This window comes from Macaca thibetana, chromosome 16 (assembly GCF_024542745.1).
Source record: "Macaca thibetana thibetana isolate TM-01 chromosome 16, ASM2454274v1, whole genome shotgun sequence".
Classification (NCBI taxonomy): domain Eukaryota; kingdom Metazoa; phylum Chordata; class Mammalia; order Primates; family Cercopithecidae; genus Macaca; species Macaca thibetana.
In genome coordinates this window covers 46,035,581-46,056,011 of record NC_065593.1, presented here as the reverse complement: position 1 = coordinate 46,056,011, position 20,431 = coordinate 46,035,581, and the positions used below count along the sequence as shown (strand labels likewise).

Below are 20,431 nucleotides of genomic sequence, written 5' to 3'. Positions count from 1 at the left end.
GTGGATTGAGGCATTGCTGGTCTGAGACAGAATCCATAGTAACAGATGGGTCATGTTTCTCCAGTCCTTTCATTGCCCTTCCCAAATTTGAACTTGATTGGCCTTGTTCCAAGAAGAGCAGGTTCTATGCCTTTGACTGAGGAGTGGTAGTGGGGGTGGGGAGCCTGAAGTACTGGTATCACTGGGGACGACTAACCAGCCTTGTTCTTGTCTATCCCCCAGGATAGACGTGCATAGGAAGGAGAATGCAGGTGCAGCTGAAAAAGCCATCAGTGTGCACTCCACCCCTGAGGGCTGCTCCTCTGCTTGCAAGATGATCTTGGAGATTATGCATAAAGAGGCCAAGGACACCAAAACGTAAGTCTCCAGCTTTTCTTGGCTCTTCAGGGACTGGTAGTCCAGTTAGCCTCCCCAACTCAACTTTCAAGCTGTAATACAGACATATAAGAAATACAGTCAGGAATTGCACAAAAAGATGTAAACTGAGAAATCTTCTTACAGGGACTCTGTCACCTAGGCTGGAGTACAGTGGCATGATCTCAGCTCACTGCAACCTCTGCCTCCGGGTCTCAAGGGATTCTCCCACCTCAGCCTTCCGAGTAGCTAGGACAACAGGCATGCACCACCACGCCTGCCTAGTTTTTTGTGATTTTTGTAGAGATAGGGTTTCGCCATGTTACCCAGGCTGGTCTTGAACTCCTGGACTCAAGTGACCCACCCAGCTCAGCCTTCTAAAGTGCTGGGATTATAGGCGTGTGCCGCCATACCCCACCCCTTCTTACTCCTGTTGTATGACCTCCTAGAAATTCTGTGCACTCACAAGTGTGTGTATATTATGTATGCGTGCCTACATGTATGGTTATGTGTGCCTGTGTGTATTCATGTGTGCGTGTGTGCACATGTGTTTTAGCTCAAAGAGAATCACACTGAACAGGCTGTTCTATATTTTTTTCATTTTCTGTATCAGCACGTATATTAGTACATATGGACAGACCTCATTCTTTTTATAACTGCATAGAATTCCACAGTATAGCTTATCCATAGTTCATGTGATCAATCTCCTATTTCTTGATTGGTGTTTAAATTGTTTTAAACTTTTCCTTATCATAAAACAGTGATGCAAGGAATCTGCTTAGACATGTTCCTTTCTACACTTGTGCTGTTTAAAATAGCTTTATTGGCTGGGCATAGTGGCTTATGCCTCTGATCCCAGCACTTTTGGAGGCTAGGAGTTCTAGACCAGCCTGGGCAAGATAGTGAAACCTCACCTCTACAGAAAATAGAAAAATTAGCTGGGCGTGTGCGTAGTCCCAGCTACTCGGAAGGCTGAGAAGGGAGGCTCGCATGAGCCCAGGAGATCAAGGCTGTGGTGAGCCTTGCATTCCAACCTGAGTGATAGAGTGAGACCCTGTCTCAAAAAATAAAATAAAGCAAATTGACTTTATTGATGTTCAATTGATGTATAATAAATCATACATATTTTTAAAGTATGCAGTTTGATAAGTTTTGAGATGTTTTACTTGGAAATGCCAAGTCTAGGGTGTCATGGTGATTGAGTCGTCATGATGCCCACAATTGAAGGAGCTGTTGTCTTCCACTTCTTGCTTTGTCTTCCCAAGGGCTGACGAGGTTCCCCTGAAGATCCTGGCCCATAATAACTTTGTAGGGCGTCTCATTGGCAAGGAAGGACGGAACCTGAAGAAGGTAGAGCAAGATACCGAGACAAAAATCACCATCTCCTCGTAAGGCTCTCTTCTATTTCCCTATTTATGAGTGGGGGATGCATGGAGGTCAGGGTCAGTATTTCATCATGGAACCTTGACATGTGCTCTTTTAAAATAGATGCTCTTTCTGCCTCTTGAAGGAAAAATAGTAGAAGTGATAAAGAACATTCAAAAAATCTCTCTAAGGACTGGATCTGCCCATTCCCACTGCCATATGGGGTGGGGTGTTGTAGGGTGCTGCCTCTACAGTCCACGTTCAACCACGTGACAGCCCTCTTTCCCTGTGGCTTGCCGACAGCCTGCAGCTAGGAGCCAGGGACTCAGGGCTTTAGTCCTGTCTGTCACTGTGAGAAGTGACCTTGGCCCTTTTCTGTCTGTGGTGGGCTGCTCCTGCAAGCAGTGTGCTGCTTCATTTCATCAGAGACTAGCCTGTGGGCAAAGTAATTGCTTTTGTCCAAAAAGGTACAGGACATGGATTATGTAGAATCAAGGGAGAAACTTAGAAACACAACCATAATCTGTCTGACATTGGATCCGTTGCTAACAGAGAGGTTTGAGTTGGGTGTTGTCATATCCCTCTGTCTTACTCCCTGCCCTGGTTAAAACTGGGGACACCAAAGACTGGAGATGCAGAGTTATTTGCTAGAAGTTGAATAGGCTGCAGAAGTGGTGGGCGTGTGACTCAACTGGCCTCTTGTCTTTGCTCCTGCCGGGGCCTGGTCCTGGCCTGCCAGTGAAAGGACATGACTCTGCTCTTCCTGCCAGGTTGCAAGACCTTACTCTTTACAACCCCGAGAGGACCATCACTGTGAAGGGGGCCATTGAGAATTGTTGCAGGGCCGAGCAGGAAATAATGAAGAAAGTTCGGGAGGCCTATGAGAACGATGTGGCCGCCATGAGCGTGAGTGCTGGGTAGTACCCTCTGCTTATCCTTTCCTGAGTCTTAGCAACAGCAACTTGGGGGGTGGGGGGTGATGGACATGTGCCCTGTGCCGTGCGGCTTTGGAGCTTTAGTTGATGGTTTTGGATCTCGACTGTCAGAAATAGTATTTAAATAGTATTTAATTAGCAAGGATACTTCACCTGGTTCCTAGAGTAGGGGTCCAATCTTGGGCTTTGAGTCCTGTGATTCCAAGTATGTGTACAATTTGTGTTTGTGTGCACTTTAGTGAAATGCGGGGATCCATCATTGTCATCTGATTTTTTTTTTTTTTTTTTTAATTTTTTTGAGATAGGGTCTTGGTCTGTTGCCCAGGTTGGAGCGCAATGGCACAATCATAGCTTACTGCAGCCATGACCCCCTGGGCTGAAGGGATACTCCTGCTTCAGCCTCCCAAGTACCTAGGAGACTACAGGTGTGCACCACCATGCCCAGCTAATTTTTAAAAATTGTATTTTTTGGAACAGGGTCTTGCTGTGTCACCCAGGTTGTTCTCGAACTCCTGGGCTCAAGCGATTCTCCTGCCTTGGCCTCCCAAAGTACTAGGATTATAAGCATGAGCCACTGCATGCAACTCATCTGATTTTTAAAGGAGACTTGGGGTTGGTGTACAGGACCAAAAATGTTTAGAACCACAGTCCTAGAAGTTAGATGGAGCTGTCTCCACGCCTTTTTCTCATGTAGGGGGATTATAGTACAGTGTCATGAGTCTATCGTCTGTCTCCAGCAGTCTGAACAGCCAGAGAGGAAGAACTCCTGAGGGTGTATAACTGTTTGGCATTTCTGGTTGCAGTTGCTAGCCGTTAGTCCAGTGAGAACATCATATCACTTAAAATTCCACACCCGAAGTGTGTAGGTGAGAGTGTATGAAAAGCACAGAATAGGCTTTTGTGCAAAAGCATGTAATTCATGTTTTTGGCCCACTTCCCCCTGGGGCTACTCGCCTTTTGTACAGCCAGGGCCTGTCAGGGTGTGCTGACTCCTCGTCCTCACCTTTCTTCCCCAGCTGCAGTCTCACCTGATCCCTGGCCTGAACCTGGCTGCTGTAGGTCTTTTCCCAGCCTCGTCCAGCGCAGTCCCGCCACCTCCCAGCAGCGTTACTGGGGCTGCTCCCTATAGCTCCTTTATGGTAGGTGGAAGGTCTTATTACACGGGACCCCTGGGCCCATATGTGGCCTGCCTTAGGGGGACCCAACACCCTATGGGAGTTGGCAAGTTTGCAGGGAGAGGGAAGGAAGGTCTCATGGGCATCCCTTCTCTCCAGTGCTCCTAGCCACTGGCTCTGAGGCTCCCAAATGTCTGCCTAGAAAGTTCCCGGGGCATAGGCAGCACTGTAACCTCACTCTTTCCTGGCCTCTTCCCTTTAGCCCTGCTGGGCATTGGAAGAACTAAAGAGCTCACAGCATCCCTTGGCAGCCCAGGGTGGCAGTTTGGTGTCTACTCCTTCCTTCTTGAGGATGCAAGGCAGGGGAGTGGAGGGTTTCTGGGCCATGCTACTTGGGCCCCCTGGTAGTAACGCCCCCTGTCCTGGCAGCAGGCTCCCGAGCAGGAGATGGTGCAGGTGTTTATTCCCGCCCAGGCAGTGGGCGCCATCATCGGCAAGAAGGGGCAGCACATCAAACAGCTCTCCCGGTTTGCCAGCGCCTCCATCAAGGTGATCTGCTCTGTGGGTCTTCCTGTTTCTGGAAAGGGAAGGGGCTCTGCTTTTATCACTCTGCACTTTCTCCCACATTCCCCCTACTCATTTGAGAATTCTGTGTGTCATGTGAGGGACCTTTCCCCCATGGAATCAAAGTTCTCTTTGTTTTTGACCTTGCTTGGTTCCCATGGGATGGCTTCAGTGCTTCTGGGTTTTCAGGCTGGGCAGGGGCAGGGTTATAACATAGAAAGAGAACTTAGGTTCTAACACCAATTGACTTGGGTTCAAATCCCAGATCCACCTCATCACCCCCTTCTCCCAATACACTATATGATCCGAGCCTCACTTTCCTCATCAGTACAATATTATGAAGCTATGTAGCCAAAGAAAGCCCTCCGCTTACATACAAACACCAAGTTAAGTGTTAGTTGTCTGTCGCCTTCCCTGGTCAAGGTCCAGGGGAGAGAGAAGGGAGAATCTGTCATAGTGAAACAAGGGTGCTGTTAAATTTTCACAAACTTAAATCCAGTTGCTTTAGTTATCTTAAAAGCTTTGAGCAAAAACCTTGATTGTTCTCCACTGGAGGTGCAGTCACTGACCTCTATCCGTTGGTCATTTCATTTGTGTCCTTGCCTGTTGGCAGGACTCCACTGAAACCTCTCTGGGAGATTGGGAGATTGGTAAGTGGAGAGAGCAGGAGGCCCTAGTTAGAAAGTGTCATTGAAGCCAGTCCTTCTAACTGACCACCTCTGCCCTCCTAATAATTCTGGTGTGCAGGCGTAATGATGTGGGCTTCAGAGTCTTTCTTCTTCCTTCCCTAAGTCTTCAGAATGGGTAGTTGGGAGTAAGGGTGGTAGAAGGGCAACTGTGGACATGGTGGGGGTCTTCCCATAGAGGGTCCTTCATTGACAAGCTTTTTGTTTTTAGATTGCACCACCTGAAACACCTGACTCCAAAGTCCGTATGGTTATCATCACTGGACCGCCAGAGGCCCAATTCAAGGTTTTGGTCTTTATTGTTTTGCAAGCTGAACATGGAGGAATTGAGGTTGAGTATTTCCCCTGAGGTAGGAAAAAGGCTGGGGCAGTTTCCCATTAGCCATCAAGTCCTCATCACATCTTTAAGCCTTCCATGCAGGATAAAGGGCTGCAGAGCTATTTTCAAATTTACATCAAACTGGATTTCTGTTGTCTTCGTCTTCCCTTTTTAAGGTCCATAGAAGAAGATGGGAAGGAAAGAAGTCCGAGGGCATCTTATTTGCACTCTGCCTTCATTTCTAAGGAAGGCCTTTAATGCCAAATTCTTTTATGTCCCCACTAAATCCTAAGGTTCTTGGACTTCTGATCAGACAGCCAAAAAATAAACCATCAATTAGCTTAACCTAACATATGTGATGATAGAGGAGTGGGACAGCTCTCTGGGCCACTGGAGAGTCAGACAGGCCTGCTCTCTGTGTGACTTGATTAGTTGCCATTCAGGGCCTTGAAATGCTGATCAGTGCTATGTCCAGACTCCATAGGTCTGGTTTGTAGCTTGTGAATTCCATTCCTCTGGGAACTGTTTTTTCCCTTGGGAAGTGTTTATTCAGTTACTTATAACTCAAAATCTCCACCCAGGGTCTCCAGTATGATAGCTAAGCAGAAGGAGTGCTGACAAGCTGCCCACCTGAGCCTTGCCCTTCACCTGCCTTAGATGGTTAGCCCACCCAGGATGGGGAGGGCCTGTGGGCCAGAAAATATGGGCTGGAGCTTCCTTTTTCCCACTTTTCCCTTTTGTCATAGATATATGAACCACTGATTAACAATTACCTCCTCTTTTCAGGCTCAGGGAAGAATCTACGGCAAACTCAAGGAGGAGAACTTCTTTGGTCCCAAGGAGGAAGTGAAGCTGGAGACCCACATACGTGTGCCAGCATCAGCAGCTGGCCGGGTCATTGGCAAAGGTGGCAAAACGGTGAGCTGTGAGGGCCAGGTTGAAAGCCCTGGGCCATGGTCTCCAATCTCAACAGCTCTCTCTGGCCTCCTGTGCTGCTCAATCTCAGGACTCCTGATTTGCTCATTTACTTGATTCTACTCCCCAAGCTCAGGTCCTGACTCTTCAGTTTCTCCCTACTAGTTAACCCTGGTTCCTTCCTCCAACCCCACCCATGCTTTCTTGATGGCACCCTGAGCTCCTCTCTGGCCACCCCCAGGTGAACGAGTTGCAGAATTTGACGGCAGCTGAGGTGGTAGTACCAAGAGACCAGACCCCTGATGAGAACGACCAGGTCATCGTGAAAATCATCGGACATTTCTATGCCAGTCAGGTACATATGGTGCTCCCCCATTGCGGGAGGGCTGCAGGAGCCCGGGGAGCAGAGAAGCAGAGACTCCAGAGGTTGACCTGCATGACCTTGACAAGTCCTGGGGCCTCAGCCACATCTGCCTGCCTCTGGGCTAGGTTATTGCTCTCTTTGAGGTGCAGAAGTGGGATGTGTAGATGACATATTCCCTCTTATTATTCTCTAGGGAAAGTGATTTGACAAGTTTAATGTATATATGTTTCATAGATATATATGTTCTACATTAGTCCTTCCCTAACCCCTTTCTGCACTGGTTATGAAAGAAGATTGGTTTTGTTCATGGAATAATGATAACAGTACTAATACCCTGGATTGATTACTTTTTGAAATGTAGTCCCTCTGCCTTTCTCAGAATGGCTGTTCTCTCTCTGTTTTCTGCTCTTCACCCTCCCATTCCTTTCCCAGAACTCATCATCGCTATTCAGCACTTGGACAGGCCTCAGGGCCTGGAAGGGAAGGCCAATATCAGGTTCAAATTTTGCTGAACCTCAGCAAGGCAAGCAAACAGGTGGTTGACAGCTAATGGTGTTTTCCTAAAGTCTTAAATCCATCAGTGTTAGAACTGGAAAGGAACTTTGGAGACTGTTGATCACAGTTCCTACAATTCATAGAGGATATCCAGATCTTAGCAGGCTTGTGGTCTGCTGGGGCTGCTAGAGCAATTGGGGCAAACTGGCTCTTGGTTTTTTGGCTTCCAGTGCCATATAGTACAGCATCAAGTATGGAGGTTTTGGAGCCAGGGAGCTTTGACCTCAAACTTCACATATATAGCCTTTCTGCTATGTGACCTTGGATAAGTTACTTTCTCTGGTAACCCTTTGAGAAGTATTTATAAGAGGCTTTCGTTACATCTCAACAATATATATATAAAATAACAAATAAAAAAGGAAGTATTAATAAGAGCCATAAAATAATAATAATATCTAAGATTTATGGGTGCCTTTGGATATACCCAGCACTGTTTTTTGTGGTTTATATATATTAACTCATTTAATTCTCACAACAATTTCATTTTATAAATGAAGCTTAAGAGGGTAAATGTGAATCTTTAATTCAGCTGTTTTTTTTTTAAGAGAGTAAATATCCAAAGATGCACAAAGCCAGGATATATTAATATTAAACACGGAAGCAATTTTAGCTGATCAGAAGGAGAATTAAATGAAAAGCTATGTAAAACATCAAGCCATGGTTGATGGAGTTGGACCTCTTATTGACTCCACATTATTTTCCCAACCTAGATCAACTTCCTCTTTTCTTTCTTTTCTTTTTTTTTTTGGCGATAGGGTCTCGCTCTGCCACCCAGGCTGGAGGGCAGTGGTGTGACCACAGCTCACTGCAGCCTCTACCTCCCAGGCTCAAGTGATCCTCCCACCTCAGGCCCCCCAAGTAGCGGGGACTACAAGCAGATACCACAACACTCAGCTAATTTTTGTATTTTTTTTGTAGTAATGAGGTTTCACCGTGTGGCCCAGGCTAGTCTCAAACACTTGGGCTCAAGTGATCTCACTGCCTCAGCCTCCCAAAGAGCTGGGATTATAGGTGTGCATCACCACGCTTGGCTAATTTTTGTATTTTTAGTAAAGATGGGGTTTCACCATGTTGGCCAGGCTGCTCTCGAACTCCTGACCTCAGGTGATTCACCCACCTCAGCCTCCCAAAGTGCTAGGATTACAGGCGTGAGCCACCGCTCCTGGCCATATCTGGACATTTTATTCCTTTTCCTGGGGTATTAAAATGAAGCATGGATTTCTGATGATGTCTCCTAAGTTATGACCCTCTATAACAGGGGTCCGCAAACTCCGGGCCACGGACTGGCACTGGGCTGCACAGCAGGAGGTGAGCGGCGGATGAGCGGGCATTACCTCCTGAGCCCTGCTTCCTGTCAGATCAGGGCGGCATTAGATTCTCATAGGAGGGTGAACCCTGTTGTGAAGTGCTCCAGGGATGTGTAGTACATGTGAAGGATCTAGGTTGCACACTCCTTATGAGAATCTAATGCATGCTGATTTGAGGCTTCATCCTGAAACCACTTCCCCACCCCCACCTCCATCTGTGGAAGAAAAATTGTCTTCCATGAAACCAGTTCCTGGTGCCAGAACAGTTGGGAGTTGGGGACCACTGCTGTACAATGCGTAATATATTTCTGCCTAGAAACTCTAGGCATTCTGTTTTGGGTTTGGTAATGTGTATCAACTTTGTCAAATTTTAAATTCTGATGAATGGATTGATACTACTGTTTCTCCTTCCTTCATGTCCCCCAACCCCATCTCCCACTTAAACCCACCACGTTTGCTGTATTTTCCAGGGGATGCTCAGGCTCCACTGGAGGCAAAGAAATGTAAGGTCACCCCACCCCTCATTCTTCCTCTTTATCTTTCCTCTGAGTCCCGTGTGACCTATTATGTTTATTGCCTGGGTCTGGACCTGATGACCTCTCTTCCGTGGAAGGCTGTCTCCTTGGAGGTCCTCACACCCACCCTCTTGCCTGTTCTTGCTGCAGATGGCTCAGCGGAAGATCCGAGACATCCTGGCCCAGGTTAAGCAGCAGCATCAGAAGGGACAGAGTAACCAGGCCCAGGCACGGAGGAAGTGACCAGCCCTTCCCTGTCCCTTCGAGTCCAGGACAACAACGGGCAGAAATCGAGAGTGTGCTCTCCCCGGCAGGCCTGAGAATGAGTGGGAATCTGGGACACCTGGGCCGGGCTGTAGATCAGGTTTGCCCACTTGATTGAGAAAGATGTTCCAGTGAGGAACCCTGATCTCTTAGCCCCAGACACCCACCCAATTGGCCCAACATTCTCTGCCCCTCGGGGTGTCAGAAATTCTAGCGCAAGGCACTTTTAAACGTGGATTGTTTATAGAAGCTCTCCAGGCCCCACCAAGAGGGTGGATTACACCTCAGTGGGAAGAAAAATAAAATTTCCTTCAGGTTTTAAAAACATGCAGAGGGGTGTTTTAATCAGCCTTAAAGGATGGTTCGTTTCTTGACCTTAACATTTTTCCAATTTTCTTCCCCCTACTTGGGTAATTGATTAAAATACCTCCATTTGCTGCCTCTTTCTATATTTACACTAATTGTTTTATCTTTATTGCTACCAGAAAAAAATGCGAACGAATGCATTGCTTTGCTTACAATATTGACTCAAGGGAAAAGAACTGTCAGTATCTGTAGATTAATTCCAATCACTCCCTAACCAATAGGTACAATAGGGAATGAAGAAGAGGGGAAAATGGGGAGAAAGATGGTTAAAACACATAATAATCCACGTTTAAAAGAAGTGCCCTTGTGGCTGATCTGTTCCAGATCACCATCTTCAAATTGGCACAACCGAAATTTCCCCACTGTGTTGGGGCTTCCCCACCACATTCACGTCCCTCTCCCGTGTAGGCTTCACATTATGTCCAGGTGCACATAGGTGGTATTGAATGCTCAGCAGGGTAGGGGCTGACCACTGTCCCTGATTCCCATCGTTCTCAGGCGGATTTTATATTTTTTTAAAGTCTATTTTAATGATTGGATATGAGCACTGGGAAGGGGACGCTAACTCCCCTTGATAAAGTCTCAGTTCCATGGAGGACTTAAGTGGCCCCAAAGGCTGCCACGGTGCCCTCACCCCAGCCCATGTGTTCCCATAAGGGCTGGTTCCTAGAGGCAGGGGTTGTGGGGCACTCCCAGCCACGGCACTGTTTCCTTGGTGGTGGGACTTGGAACCCAACCCTGAGCTCCCGATAAAGCTAAAGTCCATCATCTGGCAAATTGAGTAAATTGGAGAGTACTTGCTTCTGTTTGTATCTGAGAGGAATTTTTAACTGACGGCTTCTGTCTCTATGAATCATTATCAGCATGATGAAAGGTGTGTCTAAAAAACAATTCAGAATACCAGCAGCATTGTACAGCAAGGGGTAAATATAATTTATTATTAATTTACCAGGCTTAATAAGATCCTATGGAGTGTTTAGCCCTTGTAGGGGACAGAAGCCATCAGTTAAATGAGGCTAGGCCTCCCCTCCTAATATACTGATTGACAATGCATATTAGCCAGGTAATGCACTTTAGCTACCCTGGACAATGCTATCAAGTGTGTGGGAAGGGAGGAAGGCCTCTCTACATATGGAAAAGCCCATGCGTGGAGTTCCCCTCCTTTCAACATTGCAACAACAGTAACAACAAGACAACCGCAACATGTGGGCGTAGTCAGGCAATGCTGTGTGCGAAGTAAACTACCTCAAGGTATGAAGTTACCTCAGCAATTATTTTCCTTTTTGTTTCCCCCAACCCCATTAAAAAAATTTTTTTTTATTTTTGTTTTTTTTGCGGCTTGCTGATATTTTATATAAAAAAGAAAAAACAAAAGAGAAGCTGATAGTCTTGAATATTTTATTTTTTTAATGAAAAGAAAAAACAAAGTTATGTTTCATAATTTCTTACATGAGCCAGTAACCCTTTAGGAACTCTCTATGGAGAACAGGCCTGATGGGAAAGGCTTTGGGGGCTGCCCCCTTAGGAGGAGGCTAGTGCTAAGAGGAAAGGCCTGGGTTTGAGAGAGCCCAGAGGGGCAGAGCCCAGAGCCTTGTTTGGCCCTGATCCCTGACTTCTAGAGCCCCAGCTGCTGGCCACTGCTGGAATATCCTACCTGATAGGATTAAAAGGCCTAGCAGAGCTGGGGGCTCTCAGTGGTTAAACAATGCCCAACAACCAACCACCTGGCCCTTGGTCTCTTCTCTTTCCTCCTTTGGTTAAACAGCATCTCAGCAAGCTTTTCCCACCAGTGGTGCTGTTGAGATATTTTAAAATATTGCCTCCGTTTTATCGAGGAGAGAAATAATAACTAAAAAATATACCGTTTTAAAAAAATCTATATTTCTCCGTCTAAAGATATGGGAGCCGAGATTCCGTTCATGGAAGAAAGACAAGGCCACCCTCTCGCCCTCAGAGAGGTCCACCTGGTTTGTCATTGCAGTGCTTTTCATTTTTTTTTGTTGTTGTTGTTACTGTTTCAATTCCGTCTTGCTGTTCTTCTTAATCTATATCCATAGATCCAAGGGGCAAACAGATACTACTGCCCCTGCCTCTGTCTCCCTGTCTTCTTTAGATAGGTCTGATTGATTTTAAAAGTGGACCCAAACTTAGGGAATTCTTGATTTAGGGTGGCTCATGGCAAGGAGGGGCAGGGAGTATGGGGACGTGACTGGGACAGGTTCCTGCCTTATCACTTTCTCCCTAGGACATTCCCTTGTAGCCCCCAGAACTGGCCCAAATTGAAGAGAAGCAGAAAAGCATTTAGGGATCACATCAGGCCAGTAGAATTAAGCCTCTCCACCTGTCCCAACCATAAAAAGGGTCTCCCAGCTCTCCATCTCTGGCTCTGTATGCTTTGTCCCAAAACAAAGCAGATAACGTTCAGACGTCGGCCATTTAATAATTTAAAGCGAATTTCCAGCAGCAAGCATGCTTTGATATCTGGTTCAGACTATCATCAGGAAGGAAAAAAAAAAAAAATCCCACAGTACCTGAAATGTGATTGTTGCAGTGTTCAGTTTCCTTGGGGGCCTGCTCCCTTCACACCTTGAGCCGAAGTCCTTTTCCGTTGGCTGATTCAGCTCCCAGAAGAGACCAGGAAGTGTGTGGCAAGGGACTGGAAAACTTCACTTGCTTGGATTAGGCAAGGCTCCACTCGTTGATATTTGCCCAGCAGGAAAATCGTGGAAGTTATACCACCAGAAAGCAAAAGGAGCATGGTTTGGTGGTTAAGGTTTAGTGGGATGAAGGACCTGTCTTGGTGGGCCGGGCCCTCCTGTGTCCCATAGGCTAGGTCTTAGGGCAACTCCTTGCCCTCCTGCTCAGCACCTCCATTTCCCCATCCTTGGTGAGATAACAAGCTATCGCGAAAAGCACTTGGGAGATTTGGATGATTTGAGAAGAGTGACTTAAAAAAAATGCTTCTGTGCTCTAAGATATATATGTGTGTGTGTGTGCTACATATATATTTTTAAGAAAGGACCATCTCTTTAGGATATATTTTTAAATTCTTTGAAACACATAACCAAAATGGTTTGATTCACTGACTGACTTTGAAGCTGCATCTGCCAGTTACACCCCAAATGGCTTTAATCCCCTCTCGGGTCTGGTTGCCTTTTGCAGTTTGGGTTGTGGACTCAGCTCCTGTGAGGGGTCTGGTTAGGAGAGAGCCATTTTTAAGGACAGGGAGTTTTATAGCCCTTTTCTACTCTTTCCTCCCCTCCTCCCAGTCCTTATCAATCTTTTTTCCTTTTTCCTGACCCCCTCCTTCTGGAGGCAGTTGGGAACTATTCTTGTTTATTCCTCACTATTGGCAGAAAAGACCCCATTTAAAAGAGAACACTGGAGGGGGGGATCCTCTAGTTGGTTCTGTGTCCATTTTCCTCTGTGCCAAAGACAGACAGAGGCTGAGAGAGGCTGTTCCTGAATCAAAGCAATAGCCAGCTTTCGACACATACCTGGCTGTCTGAGGAGGAAGGCCTCCTGGAAACTGGGAGCTAAGGGTAAGGCCCTTCCCTTCAGAGGCTCCTGGGGGACTAGGGTGTGGTGTTTGCCAAGCCAAGGGGTAGGGAGCCGAGAAATTGGTCTGTCAGCTTCTGGTTGCACTTTGGGGAAGGAGAGGAAGTTTGGGGCTCCAGGTAGCTCCCTGTTGTGGGACTGCTCTCGGTTCCCTGCCCCTACTGCAGAGATAGCACCGCCAAGTTCCCTTCAGGCCTGGCAGACGGGCAGTGAGGAGGGGCCTCAGTTAGCTCTCAAGGGTGCCTTCCCCTCCTCCCACCCCAGACACACCCTCTGCCAAACTGGGAACCAGCAGTGCTAGTAACTACCTCACAGAGCCCCAGAGGGCCTGCTTTGAGCCTTCTTGCTCCACAGGAGAAGCTGGTGCCTCTAGGCAACCCCTTCCTCCCACCTCTCATCGGGGTGGGGGTTTTCTTTCCCCTGAAGTGTTTATGGGGAGATCCTAGTGGCTTTGCCATTCAAACCACTCGACTGTTGCCTGTTTCTTGAAAACCAGTAGAAGGAAAACAGCACAGCCTGTCACAGTAATTGCAGGAAGATTGAAGAAAAATCCTCATCAATGCCAGGGGACATAAAAGCCATTTCCCTTCCAAATACGCGATAATTTAGATGCAGAACATTTCTCTTAGAGTAACACCAGCTGAAAACTTCAGTTTCTTACCTTTGGATACATAAGGCTTCTCTATCGGGGTATGGGACAGGGAGAAGGCCTCATGTCTGAAGGGGGATTTAGGGGCTAGAGCCCCAACCCTGACCCTTGGCCCTGTGCACCACTTTGGGGCACAGTCTGATGGCGCCTTTGCTGGCGTCTTAGTATGGTTGACTCCGGACGGACAAAAGAAAATTTTTTTCTTGAATGAAATAGCAGGAAGCTCCTCGGGAGCATGTGTTTTGATTAACCGCAGGTGATGGATGCTACGAGTATAAATGGATTAACTACCTCAATCCTTACAGTAAGATTGGAACTAAGGGCAGGGACTCGTGCATAAGGGTATGAATCCCAGCCAGGACAAGTGAGTTGAGGCTTGTGCCACAAAAGGTTTGTCCTTGGGGAACAGGCAGGCCTGCCAGGATCCCCCCCATATCGATTGGGCTGGGAGGGCTGGCCGTGAGGTCCCCACTTTCTGCCTTCCTTGCCCATGTGTCACCCCTTTGGCCTCCAGCTTGTCTCTCTCTCACTTTCTATAGCTTTGTTGGACCAGATGGTGAGGAAGGGAATGGCCTCCTCCCTTCTAGAGGGGACTGGCTGGAGTGAGACCTGGGGCTTGGCCTGGAACCCACCACACAGCCCCAAAGTCAGGAAGCCTGGGGAAGCCAGAGCTGAGACCTCATCAACAGGGTTTCTTTGAGATCCTACACCTCCATTGGGCCCTTTCTCAGTCTTCAAGGGGGGCCCAGTTGGCTCTAGAAGGAGAAGAGGTGGAGCAGGATCCTTTGCCCTGGTTGAGTCCGAGGGGGCCCAGTCCTTGGACTCATTCAGGCCGTCTTTGTAGTTGGGGGAGTTTCACTGGGCGATCCCAGCCTCTCCCCACCCTCTAATGGACCTCCTCATAGAAGCCCCATTTCACTTTTGTTTTATCTACCTCTTAGCAAAACAATAGATAAATTAGGTAGTCGCAACTCCACTTGCTTAGGTTAGGGGGGGAAAAAGATTTCTTTTTCCAAAGGAAAAAAATATTACCTTGAGAATACTTTCCAAAAAATAAAATAAAAAAAACCAAAAAAAAAATTTTTTTTTTTTTTTTTAAAAGAGGGAGACATTTTCCAGTGACCACTGGATTGTTTTAATTTCCCAAGCTTTTTTTTCCCCCATAAATAAGTTTCACTCTTTGGCGATTTTCTTCACTTGTTTAAGACAACGTGCTAGCTAATCTAACAGGTAACAGCTTTCACTGTCTGCCCCTGGCTTGTCTCACCCCATCCCCCACCCTATTCCTGCCAGTGAGTCCTTCCTGTGCTTCTCTCCCTTCTCCCCTCCTAGCCAGCTGACTTCAGTCACCCCCGCCCCTCCCCCCTGCCAACAAGCCCCCTAGGAATAAAGGCTTTGTTTTGGGGATGCTTAAATCTTGACTGCACTTCCCCGCTTTGGGGGCTGGGGAGCCACTTGTAACATTTCTGTGCAGATTTTATGTTAGCCACTGCTATGTAAAAGCACGTTCAAAATGAATTTCAGCAGATTATGTGTTACCATAATGAATAAATGTCCTCTACCACATTTGGAGTCTCCCTTTTCTCCAGAATCTTGATCCTGGTCCCCAAAACCAGAATGAATCAAAAGAGCTTCCTCCCCTGAGGCAAAGTGGATTTGTAAGCAGTTCTGAAACATCACTTACTCAGAAGAGGGAAAGATGTATTTTGATGAGTGCAAATCGGGAAGGGCTGGAGGCCTACTGCTTGGGACTGGTTTTTTTAAAAATATGAGTGCTACCTTATTCTGTAGTTGCAGCAACTTTGAAAATTGTATTTTACTGGAAATCTGCCGGCCATCATCACCCGATTTTGATTGTACCCTTCCTCCCATCCTTTAATCTGTTCATTGCTTTGGGGGAGGTGGGGCAGCTGGCTCACATGTTGGAGTTTGTTCTTTGATGGATGAAGGAACACTCCAGTTTTCTTTCCCGTGAAGGTTGTTTCAGCCACAAACCACTTCATTTTGCTGTTTCAATTTCAAAATAAAAGGAAACTTATATTGAAAGACAAGTATGTCTGTGTCTCAGGGTTTTTGGGTCTGGGAGCTGAGATGCTCAACCTCAGCATGGGAGCCCTGGTTCCCAGGGACCTGAGTCATCCAAATGCAAAGTAGGCATTTTCCTTCAACGTACAGAAGAGTGGTTTTTAAATGGTGCCCTGCTCTTAATTAGCTTTGCATGTTGGGAGGGGGGCAGGTCAGGTGTTTGGAATGCGGGTTCCAGCATTAAAGAAGATGTTGGGACATCACTGCAGAGAAGTAGCTGTCCAAGAAGTGATGAGGATGTGTCACTCTTCCTAACACCCTAAGAAAAAAAACATGTAAGTGACCTATGTTTCTGGGTTTCCTGTTAAGGGAAAGGTCTATTCTGACCTTGCCTTCCTTTATTTTTTTTTTTCCAATTTGGTTTTTTCTTTGATTTGTTTTTGAGGATATCACTCTGTCACCCAGGCTGGAGTGCAGTGGTGCGATTTTGGCTCACTGCAACCTCCACCTCCCGGGTTCAAGTGATTCTCCTGCCTCAGCCTCCCAGGTAGCTGAGATTACAGGCATGTATCACCATGCTGGGCTAATTTTTTTTTTTTTTTTTTTTTTTGAGACACAGTCTCGCTCTGTAACCCAGGCTGTGAAGTGCAGTGGCGTGATCTTGGCTCACTGCAGCCTTCTCCCGGGTTCACGAGATTCTCCTGCCTCAGTCTCCCGAGTATCTGGGACTACAGGTGCCTGCCATCATGCCTGGCTAAGTTTTGTATTTTTAGTAGAGATGGGGTTTTGCCATATTGGCTAGGCTGGTCTTAAACTCCTGACCTTGTGATCTGCCTGCCTTGGCCTCCCAAAGTGCTGGGATTATAGGTGTGAGCCACTGCACCCAGCCACCTGGCTAATTTTTTTTTTTTTTTTCGGAATGAGGTCTCGCCATGTTGGCCAGGCTGGTCTCAAAACTCCAGGCCTCAAGTGATCCACCTGCCTTGGCCTCCCAAAGTACTGGGATTACAGGTGTGAGCCACCACAGCTGGTTTAAATATTTTAATAACATGATTAAGATACTCTAATTCAAATAATCAGTCCAAATATACTTCATGCTGACTACTGAACTGATCCATTAAGATCAAGAACAAAACCCCAAAGATAATGCATAACTACATTTTAAAGTTTATGGGCAGGACAATACAGTGAGATACTAAATGGAAAAAAATTAATATGAAAAGCATAGTCATTATTTGCAATTAATACTGCATTTTCAGGAAGTCAAAAAAGTTAATAAAATTTTTTTTTTTTTTTGAGATGGAGTTTTACTGTTGTGCAGGTGGGAGTGCAATGGCACTATCTTGGCTCACTGCAACCTCTGTCTCCTGGGTTCAAGCGATTCTGCTGCCTCAGCCTCCCAAGTAGCTGAGACTACAGGCACCCACCACCATGCTTAGCTAATTGTATTTTTAGTAGAGACAGGGTGTCACCATGTTGGTCAGGCTGGTCTCGAACCCCTGACCTCAGGTGATCCACCCGCCTCGGCCTCTCAAAGTGCTGGGATTATAGGTGTGAGCCACTGTACCGGCCCTTAATAAACTTATAATTTAGTAAAGGGGTCACTTAAATATCCTAAAGAAAAACAACCAGGCTGGGCACAGTGGCTCACGCCTGTAATCCCAGCCCTTTGGGAGGCCTAGGCGGACGGATCACCTGAGGTCAGGAGTTCAAGAACAGCCTGACAGACATGGAGAAACCGTGTCTCTACTAAAAGTACAAAATTAGCCAGGTGTGGTGGTGCATGATTGTAATCCCAGCTACTTGGGAGGCTGAGGCAGGAGAATCACTTGAACCGGGAGGCGGAGATTGTGGTGAACAGAGATAGCGCCGTTGCACTCCAGCTTGGGCACAAAAGCGAAAATCTGTCTTAAAAACAAAAACAATTTTAAAAGTTATAAGTGGGCTGTTGGGCGCGGTGACTCACGCCTGTAGTCCCAGCACTTTGGGAGGCCGAGGCCATCCTGGCTAACAGGGTGAAACCAGGTCTCTACTAAAAATACAAAAAAAATTAGCCAGGTGTGGTGGCAGGCGCCTGTAGTCCCAGCTACTCGGGAGGCTGAGGCAGGAGAATGGTGTGAACCTGGGAAGCGGAGCTTGCAGTGAGCTGAGATTGCGCCACGGAGCTTGCAGTGAGCCAAGATTGCACCACTGCACTCCAGCCTGGGCGACAGCAAGACTCCGTCTCAAAAAAAAAATGTGATAAGTGGGTCAGGTACAGTGGCTCACGCCCGTAATCTCAGCACTTTGGGAGGCTGAGGCAGTGGGTCATCTGAGGTCAAGAGTTTGAGACCAGCCTGGCCAACATGGTGAAACCTCACCTCTACTAAAAATGGAAAAATTAGCCGGGTGTGGTGGTGTGTGCCTGTAGTCCCAGCTTCTCTGGAGGCTGAGGCAGGAGAATCACTTGAACCAGGGAGGCGGAAGTTGCAGTGAGCCAAGATCAAGCCAGTGCACTCTAGCCTAGGCGACAGAGCAAGACTCCATCTAAGATAAATAAATAAATAAATAAATAAATAAGAAGAATTAGAAGACCACAGCAGTGATATCTAGAATAAAAAAAGAGCAAAAGAGCAAAGCAATACAAAATAGAAAAGAAGAACTAGGAAATACAAAGGATAGTTGTAGAAGTGCTAACATCCAGATACTTGTGTTAAGAGAGAGAAATGGCAGGAGAAATATTAAAGAAAAACAATAGAGATAAATTTCTGAGAGTTCACAAACTTGTCAAACCTCAGATTGAAAGGGCCCATAGCTTGCCAAAGCTAATAGAGTTGGAAAATATCACATCTACATACGTTCTAGTGATATTTAAGTAGATCAAAGCCAAAGAGAAAATTCTAAGAGCAAATTGCATATAAAGAAATAAGAAGCCGGGTGGGTGGCTCACGCCTGTAATCCCAGCGGGAGGCTGAGGCGGGTAGATCACGAGGTCAAGAGTTTGAGACCAGGCTGGCCAATATGGTGAAACCCTGTCTCTACTAGAAATACAAAAATAAGCCAGGTGTGGTGGCGGGTACCTATAGTCCAAGCTACTCGGGAGGCTGAGGCAGGAGAACCGCTTGAACCCAAGAGGCGGATTCAGTGAGCTGAGATCGTGCTATTGCACTCCAGCCTGGGCAACAGAGAGAGACTCCGTCTCCAAAAAAAAAAAAAAAAAGGGCGCGGTGACACACCTGTAATCCCAGCACTTTGGGAGGATGAGGCAGGTGGACCATGAGGTCAGGAGTTTGAGACCAGCCTGGCCAATATGGTGAAGCCCCATCTCTACTAAAAATACAAAAATAAGCCAGGTGTGGTCATGGGCGCCTGTAGTCCCAGCTAGTCGGGAGGCTGAGGCAGGAGAGTTGCTTGAACCTGAGAGGCGGAGGTTGCAGTGAGCTGAGATCGCGCCACTGCACTCCAGCCTGGGAGACAGAGTCTCTGTCTCAAAAAAAAACAAAAAACAAAACCAGACCGATACTATATTTTTTAACAGTAATACTAGGTACAAGAAGATATTGGAGAAGTAAAGAAGTTTTAAAAATATGGAAGCACAATAACTTAAAATACAGGTTTTCTACATCCAGCCAAAGTGCTCAAATATAGGTGCCTGGTAATAAGATCCCCAGGAATGCAAGGCTTCAGAAGTTTTGTCCTGCGAGGTCTTACAAGCAAATAAGCAGTTTTGGATGAAATATTTTAAGAAGAGGTGAGACAAGACAAGACAAGGAGATACTGTAAGAGATGTATGAGAGTTTGTTGTCTTAACAGAATTAACTGAGGCCAAAGAAAAAAGAAAAGTTTTATCCATTATAATCCAGAAATAAAGAGATAAGTCTAGAAATATTAGCACCACGAAGCTGGAGGAAGCAACCAAGCGGTGTGTGAGTGTGCTGATGATGGAGATAGACAGATAGCTTTTTTTTTTTTTAGATTGTGTCTCTATTGCCTGGGCTGGAGTGCAGTGGCACCATCTGGGCTCACTGCAACCTCTGCCTCCCGGACTCAGGTGATCCTCCCACCTCAGCCTCCTGAGTAGCTGGGACTACCGGTGCATGTCTGATTTTTTTTTTTTTTAATAAGGGATTTAGAAAGAAAATGAAAAGAGGTCAGCTATTTGGAATAGAAAAGCAAGGCAGAGGGTAACAAGAGGCCTGAGATGGAACCTGGGGGAGATAGGAGGGACATGGTGGCCAGCCTCAGGTTTTTGTTGAAATGTCACCTGAGAGCTCAGAGACACCTTCTATGACCATCGAGGGGTCTTGCAACCTCTTTCCCAAACCCAACATGCTCTCTTCCCTCTGTCAACTTCAATTTTTCTCTACAGAAAATTCTCTAATTGACTGGGGCGTGGTGGCTCACTCCTGTAATCACAGCACTTTGGGAGGCTGAGCGGGGCAGATCACAAGGTCAGGAGATGGAGGCTATCCCGGATAACAGGGTGAAACCCCGTCTCTACTAAAAATACAAAAAAATTAGCCGGGTGTGGTGGTGCGCACCTGTAGTTCCAGCTACTCGGGAGGCTGAGGCAGCAGAATCACTTGAACCTGGGAG

General features: G+C 46.7%; 2 protein-coding genes across 9 annotated transcripts in view; one reads left to right on the top strand and one right to left on the bottom strand.

Annotated features, from left to right (window-relative positions):
- IGF2BP1 (insulin like growth factor 2 mRNA binding protein 1) overlaps positions 1-9,583 on the top strand; it is a 53,577-nt gene extending 43,994 nt beyond the window's left edge. The window contains exons 7-15 of the mRNA XM_050765723.1: positions 223-357; positions 1,620-1,742; positions 2,490-2,625; positions 3,671-3,793; positions 4,199-4,318; positions 5,231-5,305; positions 6,125-6,256; positions 6,495-6,608; positions 9,145-9,583. Coding sequence (XP_050621680.1) covers positions 223-357; positions 1,620-1,742; positions 2,490-2,625; positions 3,671-3,793; positions 4,199-4,318; positions 5,231-5,305; positions 6,125-6,256; positions 6,495-6,608; positions 9,145-9,237 — 1,051 coding nt within the window. The 3' untranslated portion in view covers positions 9,238-9,583. The remainder of the gene's footprint in view (positions 1-222; positions 358-1,619; positions 1,743-2,489; positions 2,626-3,670; positions 3,794-4,198; positions 4,319-5,230; positions 5,306-6,124; positions 6,257-6,494; positions 6,609-9,144) is intronic.
- Positions 1-20,431, bottom strand: part of SNF8 (SNF8 subunit of ESCRT-II) — a 576,904-nt gene that overhangs the window by 116,027 nt on the left and 440,446 nt on the right. The gene's annotated exons all lie outside the window — the stretch shown is intronic.